The sequence below is a fragment of the Leguminivora glycinivorella genome, chromosome 4 (assembly GCF_023078275.1).
Source record: "Leguminivora glycinivorella isolate SPB_JAAS2020 chromosome 4, LegGlyc_1.1, whole genome shotgun sequence".
In the NCBI taxonomy this organism is placed as follows: domain Eukaryota; kingdom Metazoa; phylum Arthropoda; class Insecta; order Lepidoptera; family Tortricidae; genus Leguminivora; species Leguminivora glycinivorella.
Window position 1 is genome coordinate 14913704 of NC_062974.1, and position 17251 is coordinate 14930954.

Here is a 17251-nt window from a genome sequence, read left to right on the forward strand (position 1 = left end):
CTATTAACCCTTCAATGCATGGTGATGTATATATGCATCATATATTTGATGGCCCGTGGCTCGATATGTAGCTATCCAAAATCACATTTATTGTAATTAAGCAATTATTCATTATTTATTATTATTTAATATACAAGTAAATAAATTAAATAATATAATGATTTACTATTTATTATTTAAGGATTAAGGTGAAATGGCGGAAAAGTGTGAAAAAACAGGACGATGGCGATTTTTAGTATGTGATTTAGGCTGATTTTTTCGGAGTTAGTAATTAGTTTATGTTTAAACATTTTATCATAAAGGTTTCACAAATAGTGTACTTTTAATAGTAGTATTTTTTTGTAAAATAAAACTTACCAATTACGATATATTTATATAAATAAGATTTGGCCTATTTAACTTCTAACACTGATTTAGTATAAAAATCGATCTTAAATTTTTTTTTATTATTTTTGCCAGAGTCAGAAAACCATTGTCTATCACATATATTAATATCTAGTTAAAAGAAAAATTCATGCATTTAAGGGTTAATGCCAAATCGATTGTTTATCCTTGCTAAGATTTTTTCATCAGAAGATAAATTAAATAACTAAGTTAATTACGAGATTCTGCGCGCGCTTGTCGAAGACACTAAATTTGCAGCTACTAATAAAACTGTTTATTATACCATTTATTTTCCTTTTATAGTTGCGACACTTGCGACTAAATCTTAAAGTTAAGATAGTCCAATTATGTTCACTCTTTTTATATATTGGGAATTGCTTTTGTTTACCTGTACGTCTACCTACAGTTAAAATAAAACATTTTATTAGTATGTTTTGTATATAAAAAATGACATTTAAATATCAACCTACACACCGAAATACATAACTACCTACTCTAACTACTGACACTGTATTTTTATTTAAAAATAGAATATATGTCACTTTGCCAGTTACCAGTTAGTGCCACCATGCTACAGTTAATGAATGCTCGCGAATACAGAAATGATGATATAGTTAATATTATTTGCTTGTGGTCTTTCTAGATGTTAGGGTGTACCATCGGATGATGTAACGGTGGCAATTGGCAATGACTGCAAATGATTGAAGCATATTCCGGTGGATCGCCGGGCGGCGGGGCGGCGGGGCAGCGGGCGCGTGAGTGATGGATGGCAGCGATGAGTGCAGCAGCTGCAGCTACTCGCAGCGAACGCCCGCGGCCCCGCGGCTGCCCGGCCCTCTCGCCTCACCTGTACTGCAGGTTCTTTGTGCGGTTTAGAAGGTCGGCGTGCCCTGAAGAGTACTGTTCTATCACATCTTTCACGTCGTACGGTTTCAACGCTTCTCTAAATCTCTTGCGAGCGACAAAATACTTGAGCTACACGGAAACAAAACATTTGGTTCTCTAAAATTGGAAGGTAACATACTACATATATCATTGTATTTAGCATCTGTTAAAGTATAGCAGGTACAGACAGAGCTTATATAGAAATAGGTGAGAATGTCGTCTGCACTTAAAATGAATATGCAAATATTGCATTTACTAGTTTCAGATAGATTTGAATATTCATTTGCTTCGATAATGCCAGATGTCACTAAAGTAGTTAAAACCTACAAACTTATAGTTGTGGAAGAAATAAATGTTGAATTGAAATGTAAGTAGATAAAGTCATGTCGTGTATTGTCAAATAAATGGTACCTTTTCTAAATATTAAAGTTGCACAAGAATTCATATGTTGTTTTATTTATTGAAATATTTTTTTAGGTATTACATATATACCATCCCAAATTAGGATAAGTCAAACTAAGATATTATGTAGTTAATCGGTTCGAAGTTAGATATATTAAAAACGGTAGGTACAAATGTAACACGTAGAAATGTGCACATAAGTAAGTAATCTTTTATTCAATTTGCCTCTTCGTGTTCCAAGTAATTAACGGCACAATGAAGATGGTGTACAAGAACTTGCGTACAATACAATACAATATAGAAGATATGTAAAGCATGTTTGACAGAATGCTTTAAGTAGGTACGTGTTTTGCAAGTTTGTGCAATATTTGCCTCTAAGTAGGTAAAGTTTGTAAAAGTACCTATTTATCTACAGTTAGATTTCAATAATAAAAAAAAAATGTTGATTAAACCAGGACTGAATAATCGCTATCACTAACCCAACGAAATCGGCGTTATACAGTGAAGTTGCGCCATGCGGTCATGGGATATATACGTCCAGGTGATGATTATATGTATAAGACATTATTATGCACATACTATGCAAGAGCATTTGCACACATACTAGCTACAATAGGATTATTAGGTTAGGCCAAATTCCACTACAAAAATCACATTGCAAGACAAATTAGATACAGTCTAGACGAGAAAAAGATACAGAATGTAGGTAGGTAGTAGATAGTAAATAGTGAAGTGCAAGGCGTACGAGCGTACGCGTGAGCGGGCTACCTAGTCTGGACGTTTTTCACTCGGCCCAGCAGGTCCACGTGGCCCGCGGAATACTGTTCGATTACGTCCTTTACGTCGTACGGCTTTAGGGCTTCTTTAAACTTACGCCGTGCCACAAAATACTTCATCTGTTAGAATTTTACAACATATATATAACGTAAGTGTGGAATACCAAACAAAATTGTAGAGTAAGAAAGTACTTATAGAAAATATATCCTCTTATAAGGTTTTTTCCTAGTGGTAAAAAAAACTAATGAGCGTTCAGTTTACTCTGTATGAAAGTAATTACCATGTACTTGGATGACATAGGCAATAGGTTTGTGAATGCCTTCGATGGTTCGGTCTCTTGGCGTTAGTTTATTCTATTAATGTGTTTTTTTTAAATATGTCTACAATTATAATTACAATAGTTGAATTATATTAAATTCAGAATTACATATTGAATAAAGTATGTAAGTACTTATATGGGATTATATTCGTCAATATTCTTCAAATAAGACTTTCATTATCTCACGACAAGAAAAACAAAAGAAAGAACTCAAACAGCAATATAATATGATAGTATAAATAGTGTAGATATGAGAAAAATGTACAGCTATTTCCTCACGACTTTTACAGCCAAAGCGGAAAACCAACAAGTCCCGTGAAGGAGGAGGATGGAAGTTTTATTGTTTGCGCTTCCACGACCGTGTGAACGAACAGCCTCATAATAAATGTATGTGTGTGTGTGTGGGCCACCGAGCGCGGAGACGCTCCGTTCCCGAGGGTTTCCTCATTATATTTTCCTACAGACGTATATGTGAGTGAATTCTATCCAATTGTTTGCTCAGCTTATCTCTTTATTGAGCCGAATCGACGCATTTGTTAATTTGAGGAGCGATAATAGAAGACAAATTTCGAGGTAAGCAGCGGGTGACGTCTTCGTTAACATTTCGTGCCCGCGAGGGGTCGCCCGGGATAATTTATCATCTAACATGGTAATTTAATTCACCCTCGAAAAAGGTTCGCCTCCGACAAATCTGTGCCACTGTGTGCTAATTGTATGTTATGTCATATTCTCGAATCGAATTCAGATTCGTTCGTAGGTATTATTGTTTTAATTATTCAGTTCTTTGTATTATTTTTATCATGATGTTGTCTTATTGTTTTAAGTATAATTAGTGAATGATTTTTGAGTATTTATCATAAATGTTTAAAATTAGTAAGATCATCTGCTTTACAAAAAAAAATTAACTGTACTTAATAACTATTAGATGTGACTAGACTAGATGTGTACACAACTCGTGTAAAATGAGTACCTAAGCAATGTTAGTGTATGTTTAAAATACGCAATAGTATATTTAGTTCTACTAAAGTCCGTATGTTATTTATCTACGGTCAGTAGATGCAAGTTCCTGGTTGTTCTACAAATGCAGATGAAAAATAAATAAAAGAAACATACCTTTCTTATGAATCGAATGGCCGACTTGTGGCGCGGCGTGAGGTTCACGCAGCGTGGTTCCTCGTCTTCGTCTGTATCAAAACAGTTAGTCTTCAATCATGGGTTAGCAGGAAGAGAACGTTGTTACCAGATACTGCTTGGACAGATGGATGATTCCATGTAACATACTTAATATTAGTTTACAATTTATTTGCATGTTTCTTTATTAATGATGCATAGTTAAGTATCAATATCAATATGTCTAAGGATCAAAAGTATGGTTACCTAGAGAAAAAATAAAAATTCAGTTTACATCATAAATAAGTAAACATGCAATGAACCACTCCACTTGCGTTAGAGGTACGTAGAATTACCCCGGTGCGCATTATCATTGAAGAAGACTTACAAGACTTCAAGGGCCAATTTCTCGAAAGTTATGACATTTCTTTCTTTTTATTGAATTCCGTTAACTTCGGCATATAGTTAGGTCCATTACCTATAGGAAACAGAATAGCATAGTAAGTTTTCTTAAATTAATTTTTTTTTCTAAAAAAATCCATACACCTGCGATTACATCAATTGCTGTTGAGAAACTGGTTTTATAATTAATTTTACTAAGTGAGTGTCAAAACTATGATATATATATATGATAATATCGAACACACAAAGCCCGTTTCTCAACAGCAATTGAAGTAACATTTATCGCAGGTGTGTGGTATTATTTACAAAAAAAAAGAATCAAAAACTAACTATGCTACAATATTTTGTTTCTTAAAAGGGACCAAACTGTATGCCGAAATTAACGGAATTCAATAAAAACACGGTGTATATTGTATGTCAGTATAATTTACAGATTTTAAATTTTTACTTGTTACGTGAAGTGTAAGATATAGTAGATAAGATAAAATGGATAAAGCAATAATATAAATTATTCCGTTTTTTACACAGTACATTTTCATTTTTAGGGTTCTGTAGTTAACTAGGAACCCTTATAGTTTCGCCATGTCTGTCTGTCCGTCCGTCTGTTCGTCCGCGGATAATCTCAGTGACCGTTAGCACTAGAAAGCTGAAATTTGGTACCAATATATATATCAATCACGCCGACAAAGTGGTAAAATATAAAGTGAAAAATAATGTTTTGTTAGGGTACCCCCCCTGCATGTAAAGTGGGGACTGTTTTTTTTTTCATTCCAACCCCAAAGTGTGATATATTGTTGGATAGGTATTTAAAAATGAATAAGGGTTTACTAAAATTGTTTTTTGATAATATTAATATTTTCGGAAATAATCGCTCCTAAAGGAAAAATAAGTGTGTCCCTCCCCTCTAACTTTTGAACCATATGTTTAAAAAATATGAGAAAAATCAGAAAAGTAGAACTTTATAAAGAATTTCTAGGAAAATTGTTTTCAACTTGATAGTTTTTGAGAACAATACGGAAAACTACGGAACCCTACACTGAGCGTGGCCCGACACGCTCTTGGCCGGTTTTTCAGATATAAGTTTCTATAGAAATAGAGTCTTATTTATTCATTGCATTTTTTTTTTAATTTATTGAGAAACAAACAGTCTTATAAAACATGTATGTAAATATGCTAAAAGCTAGAATTTCTTATAGAATAGACCTATAGTTTCATATATGTAAATATACTTTTTATAAACTTAATACTATGAATACTATGAATATTAGTTACATGACAACTGCAAAAAATCTAAGATACGAGTAAGACCGAGAATAGCTGACCATAAACTTTAAAAACTTTAAAATCTAACTCAGTAAAGAAGAAACACTTTTCTTATCAGGCATTCTTGAATGCAATCTCCATCGATCATAATTATGAAAATAATTTCTAATCTACATATATTTAACTGTTAATGGCTATCAAAACAAATATAAAGTACTAGCTTTTGGCCGCGGCTTCGCTCGCGTTAGGAAGAGACAAAAAGTAGCCTAAGTCATTCTCCATCCCTTCAAATATCTCCACCTAAAAAATCACGTCAATTCGTTGCTCCGTTTAGCCGTGGAAGACGGGAAAATAAACAGACACGCACACTTTCCCATTTAGGCCCACTTGCACCAACCACTTAACTCAGGGTTAGTGGGCTGTCAACTGTCAAATTCCATATAAAATGGAGGGTTAACCCTCGGGTTAACCCTCCATTTTTGTTGGTTCAAGTGGCCCTTATAATATTAGTATGGATAAGCCTCTCTCCTTATTCGAAACTCGCCACATTAGCTTTGTCATTTAGCGTTTAGTCTAAGACCACTACTCTCGTAGCACGTTGGTGCTACGCGCAACCTTCCCGTAGCACCTGCTACGCTCAGTGCTACAGATTGATTGTACAGTCGAGTTCATAAATATGTGTACATTTTTTCACTTTATTGCAACTAATTAAGGTGAAGAAATGTACACATATTTATGAACTCGACTGTAATATGTATTAGGCGAAATTTTTTATTTAAATATGTGTTTTGTGGTTTTGGGATTTTCGTTTGATATTTTTGTAATTAATAGCATGTAAGCAATAATTTACTATATAAGGTATGTTTAGTTTTACTTGTCTCTCTCTTCTGTATTGATTATCGACAATATAACACACATCATCTATAATGACCAGTTTTACTTAACCTCCATTCAACCCTCCAACTTCATCATATCTCATTAACATTCTTCGGTGTACGAATAATACAAAGAGGTTCGGTAGTCATTAGTGTGTTTAAGGGTAAATTATCTGTAATAATAGGGCGATTCCATGAAAGTTGGGTAACTTTTAGGTACATTTTTCAAGAGGTACCTTTTTTGAAATATTAACATGAAACTTTATCTATCTAAAATTAAACTGTTAAATTTTCTGAAACACAAAGTTATCCAACTTTCATTATCTGCCAATAAAATATATCCACGGGTATTTCAGTAGGTAGAGTAAATACAGCTTAACAAGTAGTAATCATGGTATTAAAGTAACGTGTACATATAGTTCAAATAATTTGGTGATTACTTCAATTCAATACGTTTTGTTACAAATGAATGTTGAATACAAGGTAGCAATCACCAATACTGTTACTTACCAATATTATGTAAGTTAACCCTTCTTTGCATGGTGATGGAAATTTCCATCATAACATTGTCCTGTTAAATATAGAGTAGTTTTGCGGGTGATTGGCATTTATTTTAAGAATATTATGTTTCAACAACAGTATAACAACAATAGTACTCGTCGTTTCGCGTCATTTATGAAAATTGTTTATCTTGTATTCTGGATTTTGAACGGTAGTACCACGAAAATATTGATATTTGCGGAAATTCATGTCGTATCAGGTATGTCATTTAATATTATGTATTTTTTTGTGCATACATTTTCGAATTTTTTTTTGCCCGTGTGGTGACGGGTTAAGAATTTCACCACCCCCTTTCTTCCCGTGGGTGTCGTAGAAGTCGACTGTGGGATATGGGTTAAATTGTGTTATAATAAGAGTTTTGAATGATTCACGGTTATTTTCATTAGACTTATATTGACCGGGATATAGACCGTGATTACCTTTTTGATTTTTGTCGAGCTCCCGATATTTCGACGCAGTTGCATGCATCATGATCACGGAAAACTGACGAAGGCGGGTGGATGTTAAAGTTGTATAGACAGCGCGCGATCTACCCTCCTTCGCGCGCGTCGGCTGCGTTCACTTTCAGCGTTACCACTGGTCGCGTTCACACTCGATGGTCTGTCCAAACACACTATACTCACAGTGTCACTACGTTTGTTCAATTCTGACTTCACCGGTTTTTTACACAAACAAATCACTGGATTCCATACATTAGATAGTTTGAAGCCATCCTCACGATTGAAATTTTACACCGACTACATACCGAGATTGGTAAGAGAAGCCATTGAGATTCACAAATATAAAAATTTCAATCGTGAGGATGGCTTCAAACTATCTAATGTATGGAATCCAGTGATTTGTTTGTGTAAAAAACCGGTGAAGTCAGAATTGAACAAACGTAGTGACACTGTGAGTATAGTGTGTTTGGACAGACCATCGAGTGTGAACGCGACCAGTGGTAACGCTGAAAGTGAACGCAGCCGACGCGCGCGAAGGAGGGTAGATCGCGCGCTGTCTATACAACTTTAACATCCACCCGCCTTCGTCAGTTTTCCGTGATCATGATGCATGCAACTGCGTCGAAATATCGGGAGCTCGACAAAAATCAAAAAGGTAATCACGGTCTATATCCCGGTCAATATAAGTCTAAATTGTGTTATAGGCGAGAGGCTGGCAACCTCTGTCACTGCAATGTCACAATTTCGTTTTCTTTCAACCCCTTTTTGCCAAGTGTGGCACTGAAACTGGAGTAGTTCATGTGCTCTGCCTACCCCTTTATGGGATACAGGCGTGATTGTATGTATGTATGTAAGTATGTACATTTTCGTAATTGGAACATAAAGTACTTAACTCGAAAGTATGTGATAGAAATTTCAATCATTATGCAACAACGTCACTCGTAAAGTTATGGCGAATCATTTAATAGTGAGATAAATGAAGAACAAATGACCGAAGCTTTTTCGTTTGAGCATGACCAAAGAAGCTTAGAAATACCCGGATTTACGGATTTCCAACTGTATTCACAAAAAAATCAAAAAATAAAACTGTTTAATGTATTTAGTAGGTACCTATCTACTTACTATGGAAATTTCCATCATATCAAAAAATAGAGATATTTCGTAAATGTTACCTTAAGTATATAATTTTTTATTTCTTTTTACCGTAATGTGGAGGTCGACTAACGTTCTCGTGATTTTTTTCAAAAATAAATAAATAACCATGCAAAGAAGGGTTAAATGTTTCACACATCTATATACATACATATTATACATGTCTAGTAATTAACCATTTTATATTTTGCTGTCATAAAAACAAAGCCAGTGTTTAGAAAATAGATGGTTAGTGTGAAATTGCAATTAAAACATTAAGTGTTAGTTATTATTTATATTATTTAAAAATTTAATCCTAACATATTCCTTACGACAATATTTTCGAATACAAATACATATAACTTATAGTCAGGGACCAAACGACCTCTTTTACAAAAAGTCGTCGACATCTCCTCTAAATACCTAAAACAGGTATGGATGTGTTCCTCGTTATCTCCAGATTACGAATTGACCTGTTTTAGTTTAAGGAGGGGGACGGGTTGAGAAAAAGGGGGAGAAAGATGGCGGCCGACCATCATAGATATTTATTCACATCTCGAGTCCTATGGCACCAATCTGTTCGTGCAAGGTGTCGTTTGAAAGCTTATTAAACCTACTTTAATTGTTTATAAATAACTATACTCATAAAAGTAACAGTTTACGAAATAGTTGAAAATATGTGTTTTTTTATCGCGCATGAATTGCACAAGTACTAGAAAAAATGCGTCTAACTCAATAAACAATAACTTTACCGCAATTGATGTTATTATAAAATTTTCGCGTCTATTCATGCTCTTTCTAAAAATATAAGTTTCATTGGTATATGATAATATATAACCATGTAATTACAAATTTGGTTTAGCAGAAGTCACTCTGCCCGGTCGCAGAAATGGACGCTGACCGTAGTAAAGTATTCGATATTTTTGAGGTCCTATTTTACGGATCCATATGCGAGTGGTATCGTTTCAAAGCTAATTAAACCTACTATATTTTTTTATAAATAACTATAATCATAAAGGTAGCTGTTTAGAAAATATTTGAAAGTATGTGTTTTATAGACCATGAGTCGCACAAGTACCTACTGGTAAAAAATGCTTCTTAATCAATAAACAACAACTTTTCCGGAATTGATGTTAGTATAAGATTTACGCGGAATTTCGTGCGCTTTCTAATAACATAAGTTTTATTGGTGTATAATATTATATAACCAAGTAATTACAAATATGGTTAAGTAGGGGCCACAGCGCCCGGCCACGTATGGATGCTGACCGTCGCCAAATTTTCTATATTTTTCGGATCCTATTTCATTTTACAGGAATCTTTTGAAAGCAAGAAAACATATTATGCGTACTATCATTAGTTCTCAATCATTTTATTTGTAACTGTAGTAGCTAACAAAATATTTGAAAATATGCATTGGAACCGATGTGAGTAAAACATGCCTCTAGCTCAATGAATTATATTTTTTCCGCAATTGATATAATAACAAAATAAACGGCGAAATGTATGACCTTTTCAAATAATAAGTTTTGTCAGTATTGCATGAACAATTAATGTTAATTTATCCATCATACTCACTGCGCACCGTCATATACATGGATGACCATTTTCGTTGCCATTTTCATAATTTTTAAGATTGTATCTTGGTGCATGACCAATAAACAATAACTTTACCGCAAATAATGTTATGATAAGATTTACAGGACATTTCATATGCTTTCTAAAAATATAAGTTTTATTGATGTATGATATTATACAACCAAGTAATTACGAATTTGGTTTAGCAGGTGTCACTGCACCCCCGTGACGTAAATAGGTGCTAACTGTCGCCTAATTTTATGTATTTCTCAGATCCTATTTTAGCGATCAATTTGTGAGAGGTATCATTTGAAAGCATATTATGCGTACTATCGTTACTTTTTAATAATTTTAGTCGTAATTGTAGAAGTTTACAAAATATTTGACAATATGTGTATTTTTACTGTATATGAATAGCATTCGCACTGATACGAGTGAAACATGCTTCTATCTCAATAAATTATATTTTTCCGCAATTGATATAATAACGAAATGAACCGCAAAATGTATGGCCTTTACAAAAAATGAGTTTTGTTAGTTTTGCTTAAACAATTAATGTTAATTTGTCCACCATACCCACTGAGCACGGTCAATCGTCATATAAACGGATGTCCACCGCCGTTGCCTTAATTTTTTCATCATTTTACAGATTTTATTTTACTGATCACTTAAGTATATAAGTAAATTCGATACGTGATAGATTATATTTATTATGAATATACGACTAGTGAAATAAAATCTGAAAAATCATGAAAAAAGGCAACGACCGTGGACATCCATTTATATGATGGTGCGCAGTAGGTGAGCTGAACAAATTCAAATTAATTGTTTATGCAATACAAACCAAACTTATTTTTTGTGTAAGTCATACATTTTCCGTTTATTTTGTTATTATTTCAATTGCGGAAAACTATAATTTATTGAGCTAGAAGCGTGTCTTATCAATGCCAATGCTATTCATGCACAATAAAATACACATATTACTAATCAAATATTTTATAAACTTCTACAGTTTCGACTTGAAATATTAGAAATAAAGATAGTACACATAATATGCTTTCAAATGATACCTCTCACAAATTTATCAGTAAAATAGGATCTGAGTAACGTAGAAAATTTGGCGACGGTCAGTCAGCACCCAATATCGTGACAGGGCGCAGTGACCCCTACTAAACCAAATTCGTAATTACTTGGTCATATATTACCATACACCAATAAAACTTATATTTTTAGAAAGCGCGTGAAATTTCGCGTAAATTTTATAATAACATTAATTGCGGTAAAGTTATGGTTTATGAAGTTAGAAGCATTTTTTATCTGTATATGTGCAACTCGTGCTCGAAAAAAAAACTCATGTTTTCAAATATTTTGTAAACAGCTACCTTTATAACTATAGTTATTCAAAAATAATTATAGTAGGTTTAATTTGCTTTCAAATGATACCTCTTACATATGGATCCGTAAAATAAGAACTTAAAAATATTGAATACTTTACTACGGTCAGCGCTCATTTTTATGCGACCGGCGGAGTGACCACTACGAAACAAAATTCGTAATTTAATGGTTATATTATCACTTACCAATAAAACTTATTTTTTAGGAAGCTCATGAATAGTCGCGTAAATTTTATAATAACATCAATTGCGGTAACGTTATTGTTTATTGACTTAGAAGCATTTTTTACCAGTACTTGTGCGATTCATGCTCGATAAAAAACACATATTTTCAAATATTATGTAAACAGCTACCTTTAATACAATAGTTATGTGTAAACAATTATAGTAGGTTTAATTATCTTTCAAACGATACCTCTCACATATGGATCCGTAAAATAAGACCTCAAAAATATTGAATACTTTACTACGGTCAGCGCCCGTTTATGCGACCTGGAGGATAACCCCTGCCAAACAAAATTCTTAATTACATGGTTATATATTATCATATACCAATGAAACTTATATTTTTAGAAAGAGCATGAATAGACGCAAAAATTTTATAATAACATCAATTGCGGTAAAGTTATTGTTTATTGAGTTAGACGCATTTTTTACTAGTACTTGTGCAATTCATGCGCGATAAAAAAACACATATTTTCAAATATTTCCTAAATGGTTAATTTTATGAGCATAGTTATTTGAAAACAATTAAAGTAGGTTTAATAAGCTTTCAAATGACACCTCGCACGAACAGATTGGTGCCATAGGACTCGAGATGTGAATAAATATCTATGATGGTCGGTCGCCATCTTTCCCCCCTTTTTCTCGACCCGTCCCCCCTCCTTAAACTAAAACAGGTCAATTCGTAATCTGGAGAGAACGAGGAACATATCCATACCTGTTTTAGGTATTTAGAAGAGATGTCGACGAAAATCGTGAAGGAGACGACTTGTGGCCAAATTGGCTCTAGACTATTATAACTTAATAGGAAACCAGGATGTCTGCCTGTTAGTCAAATCATTTTTTTCCACAGTTAACTACATTCCCATTAATTCATTAAACAGTAAGTAAGTCCAAAATAACTGCTGCTTAACTTTGATTATAATTTATTTGTACTTTATTTCATGCATGGTGTGAAATAATTTATTTTAAAGTCAAGTAACAACCCTAATATGCATAATATAATGTAGTGGTTTCAGCTATCATTCGGATAGGGAAACCCACTTTGGTTGCACCTGGTTTCCCAACCTTTGTACCGAAATACTAGAATTACGTATGTGCATGGAATTTATCGGGTGTAACCCAGGGTTCTTACCATGGGTAATATTATGTATATTAACAATAATAAACACCGTATAATTAAAACGATTTTATAGCTCTATAAAATAATGTATAATCAGTTTACGTAAATGCTATGAGAGTCAATACTTTATTTATAACAAAGACAAGTTTATTTAAACGCAGCCTTGTAAACGTGTCCGATTTGCAAATGGGCTTTGTCTAGCAGGGCCTCATTAACGGTAGGTCGATACTCATCATTATCATCATATGCCAACATCAATTTACGAATATTACGCGTATGAAAATCGATAACTAGTAGCCCCGGGCAACGAATCCGAATAGGGTTACCTCTATCATAATATTGTCCCTCTGTCAATTCAGTTAAGTAAATATAATTATGTACGACAGAACGTCATAGTATCTTGAGTTCTATCAAATAGTACCTTCACTTTTATAATACCTGTGTTTTATTTGCACACTTCCTTCATTCTTCGGCCAAGTGTTTGGTAACCCTAGATGGTTACCACACGACAGTAATCGTACGTCAAACGTCTGTCATTTCATTACGCTGCCCGTCTGTGAGACGCGTCATGCTCATCGAATTAGTCAATCACAATACAACGCTACACACTATGTATCTATTGGAAGAAACATCTAGTCATACAGGTGCATTTCAAGTTATAACTATTAGATGGCTTGGTTGAAGGGAACATCAGTTGAGTTATCTAAACCAAGCCAGTGTGATCATATTAAAAAGACAAAATCTGCCCACCTTAACACAATATTATTAAGTTTACAGAAACAGTTCACGTGAAGAATTGTAGTTAGTAACTATGTGACCGATAAGTGCCTACATTAAATGCTTTTCTAGTCAAACGACATGTCACACACACACGCACACACAAATACCAGTAGGTAAAAGCTACACTAGGAAGATACTTTTGCTACTGGAAAGCGACAATCAGAGCATATTGCAGACGAACAGCATTTCTAATATAGAAAGAGTTCTATTGTTTTACAGGCGTTTGCAAGACGGGCCGTGGTCTTCTTACCGTCGGAGTTTTTCTTGGAGAGCTGCGTCTCGGCCACTGAGTCCTCGCTGTGCGCCGGGTGGCCGGGCCGCGCGCGCGCCGCGCGCCCGTTCGTCGCGCCTGCCAACCCACACACGCTCACTTCAGCACTACTACAACAAACCCTCCGTCGCACGAGCCTCTACCCTCAACCTAGCCGAGGGGCTACACCCTAATCTGGCTCATTTATTCATTACAATACAATTTTGATAAGAATGTCTGTGATTTGCATTTTATTTACGTTTTAATGAGTAATTATGTTCAAATCCAAACATCCAGGCTTTTGCAATAAATAAACATTTACAGTCCGCCTGTCTGCAGTGTCTGCCTGTCAGCCAAATAATTACACATGATGAAATATGTATAGCTATATCCAATTATCCAAGTCATTGATGTTCATATCTTTGTTTGGAACGGTAGTGGACGTGTTTCATTCAGCTGTCAGTTCTAATGTCATGACTTATCTATTTTATGCATGCGGCCAGTTATTCATGTTATTAGAATATTTATAGGATATAAACAGTACAGTTTCTCCGTGTTTTCAAAGAATTTACGAATTAGTTTATAAAGATACCGTTGTGTTGTGATATAAGCATTAGGTAAGGTCAGTCGGGGCAATAGTAACTGCGGGGAATTGTAACTAATTGAAATATCTTCCATAATTTACTGTAGTGCCATATAGGTATGTCCAGATAGCGTATAAGCTATTTCATCATTTCACCGTAGATGTTGTTGATAGACCTAATGATCTCTGATCTACACAACTGTGTAGTTTCCGACGAAATTGGTAGTATGCGCGTGAGAGACAGCCTTTCAAACATTCCATAAAAAATATGGATTTACTTAATGTGATTTAACATTTTTTTTCTACAGTTTATAGTTGCATAATTAATTAATTATAAACTACGTTATGTTTGTATGTTTTAACAGTATTTAAGCGATAGTTTAAATTGCCCCGCTCAAATTGCGATGGAGGCTAATTTCGACTATTTGGTAGTCTTAATTGCACCGCTATATTTTATATGAAAATAAACAATACTAGTGATGTACTCGATTCGAGGTTTGTATCAATTTAGTGCCTCATTTAGTGATACCGGCTCTGGAGAGGGCTATACTTTTATTTTATTGAACGTCATTGTGTATTATCAATTATTTTAAGCATTTAGCCCCCTATTGTTCTGATTTTGAAGAAAGAATAAGGGGTGCGCGGGTACACGGCTTGCACCTATAGACACAGTATCGACAGATTTCTAATAGGCACGATTCCTATCCTACTATACTCCTATACCTCCTATACTTAGTATGGAGACCAGTTTTAATTACCCCGCTAACATCTTGTAAGTGTTTTTTTTACACAAACGGACAGACCTATATAAAAAAGAGTTTTTTATTTAGTTTCCTTACGCTTTGATAAACCACATGATATCCGATTTACCAGTGTAGGATCACCGTAAGGCCGTTTTCATATTATCCGATCCGATATCGGATGTCGGAAGGATTTCAATTGAAAAAATCCAAGATGGCATCTGTAATGTATGGGATATCGGTCCGACATCCGATATCGGATCGGATAGTGTGAAAACGCACTAACGAAACTTATTATCAATAGTTTGAATTCGCCCTCGGCGGGGTAATTATAACTATTTCTGCCATCTCATATAAAAATCGCATTTTAAAGTATACGAAATATATATTTTTGGATGAGAGTCAGATAAAATAAAACCTAGATAACTAGTACGAAGGCAATCAATTGCCAGTAAAATTACCGTAGATAGCAAGTTTAGCCAGTCAAAGTTGTACTTTATATTTTATTAAGTCGCAGTTAACCCGCTTGGCCTTATACATAATATTCTAAACAAAAAAGTTCTTGAAGACAGATTAGAATGATGCAAATACGGTAATAGTAATCCTATCAAAAGTAATTTGCCATTCCCTGCCCTTAAAGCTTATGCTAAGAAGGATTTTTCTTTCATCTTATTTTGATTACAGGGTTAAGTAAATCCCACGGGAACGAGTCGCGCAGCCTTACTGTCTCCGTTTTCAGGATTGGACAAAAACGTTACGGGCGTCTATACGTTGTTAATTGTTCGGGTTATAGATGGTGTAACATGAGGAAACACGTAGCGTGTTAGGAGGTAATATATCATAATTATAGCCATTATACGTGAAATGGCAGCAATTAGTAGAAAGATTTTATCTAGGCCATTTACGGATTGATTCGGTTGCTAAATGCATATCAATGTTAAGAGCGTTATAACATTTCGGCGTCGGGCGAAATTAGGTATTTTACCCGCCGCGCGAGCCCAATATGCCGACCCTTTCTAGCACGTCTTATCACTCGCTCGCACTACAATAATGGACAAAACAATCTTGATCCTTTCTATGGAATTTTGATAACAACCACAATCTACTATCTCGATATAAACTTTTGGTTTCTAATAAACATTATTTTGTACGAAAATACGAGAATATAGCGCGAAATAATATCAATTATGTTAAAATTTATTTAAAAAATTAAAGTAATAATTATAAAAGTAGATCCCATCCCAAATATTTGCTTTTGTTATATGATAAGTATTAGAGTAAAGTATAATTATATTAATATGATGATAAAATAAGACAAATACAATTCTAATTACTTCAAGGTGGTGCTCAGGGTCTGATGATGGAGCCAGATGGTGGTCACCAATACCAATGAACAATATGACTATACAACTTCGTGGTTTACATGTCATTCTAGCATTTTCACTTTCACATTTCAAGTGCATATACCACGAGTATAGGTTTTCGGGTGTGCTGATTTAAAAATTAATGACCGATTTGGAATCTGACATTGCTGACTGGCACTTTGACACAAAAGTCGTCATGGGTGTCGTAAAATAGGTTTTAGGGGTGCTGATTCCAAAATTAATGGCCAATGTGGAATCTGACATTGCTGACTGTCACTTTGACACAAAAGTCGTCATGGGTGTCGTCAAATAGGTTTGCGGGGGTGCTGATTCCAAAATTAATGAACAATGTGGAATCTGACATTGCTGACTGTCACTTTGACACAAAAGTCGTCATGGGTGTCGTAAAATAGGTTTTAGGTGGTGCTGATTCCAAAATTAATGACCAATGTGGAATCTGACATTGCTGACTGTCACTTTGACACAAAAGTCGTCATGGGTGTCGTCAAATAGGTTTGCGGGGGTGCTGATTCCAAAATTAATGAACAACGTGGAATCTGACATTGCTGACTGTCACTTTGACACAAAAGTCGTCATGGGTGTCGTAAAATTGGTTTTAGGGGTGCTGATTCCAAAATTAATGACCAATGTGGAATCTAACATTGCTG

At 34.6% G+C, this 17251-nt stretch overlaps 1 protein-coding gene and 1 long non-coding RNA gene across 10 annotated transcripts in view; both read right to left on the bottom strand.

The window, feature by feature from the left end:
• The window catches only part of LOC125225106, a 350675-nt gene that overhangs the window by 32052 nt on the left and 301372 nt on the right, over positions 1–17251 (bottom strand). The gene's annotated exons all lie outside the window — the stretch shown is intronic.
• Positions 1–17251, bottom strand: part of LOC125225099 (potassium voltage-gated channel subfamily KQT member 4) — a 102314-nt gene that overhangs the window by 17564 nt on the left and 67499 nt on the right. For 6 of the 9 annotated variants that reach the window (XM_048128653.1, XM_048128649.1, XM_048128648.1 and 3 more), the window contains 3 exons: positions 13897–13995; positions 3881–3951; positions 1232–1359 (listed from right to left, as the gene is read on the bottom strand). In XM_048128653.1, the coding sequence (XP_047984610.1) occupies positions 1232–1359; positions 3881–3951; positions 13897–13995 (298 nt within the window). Of the gene's footprint in view, positions 1–1231; positions 1360–2439; positions 2568–3880; positions 3952–13896; positions 13996–17251 lie in introns of all 9 variants that reach the window. The other 3 variants (XM_048128647.1, XM_048128651.1, XM_048128650.1) reach the window with 3 other exon arrangements.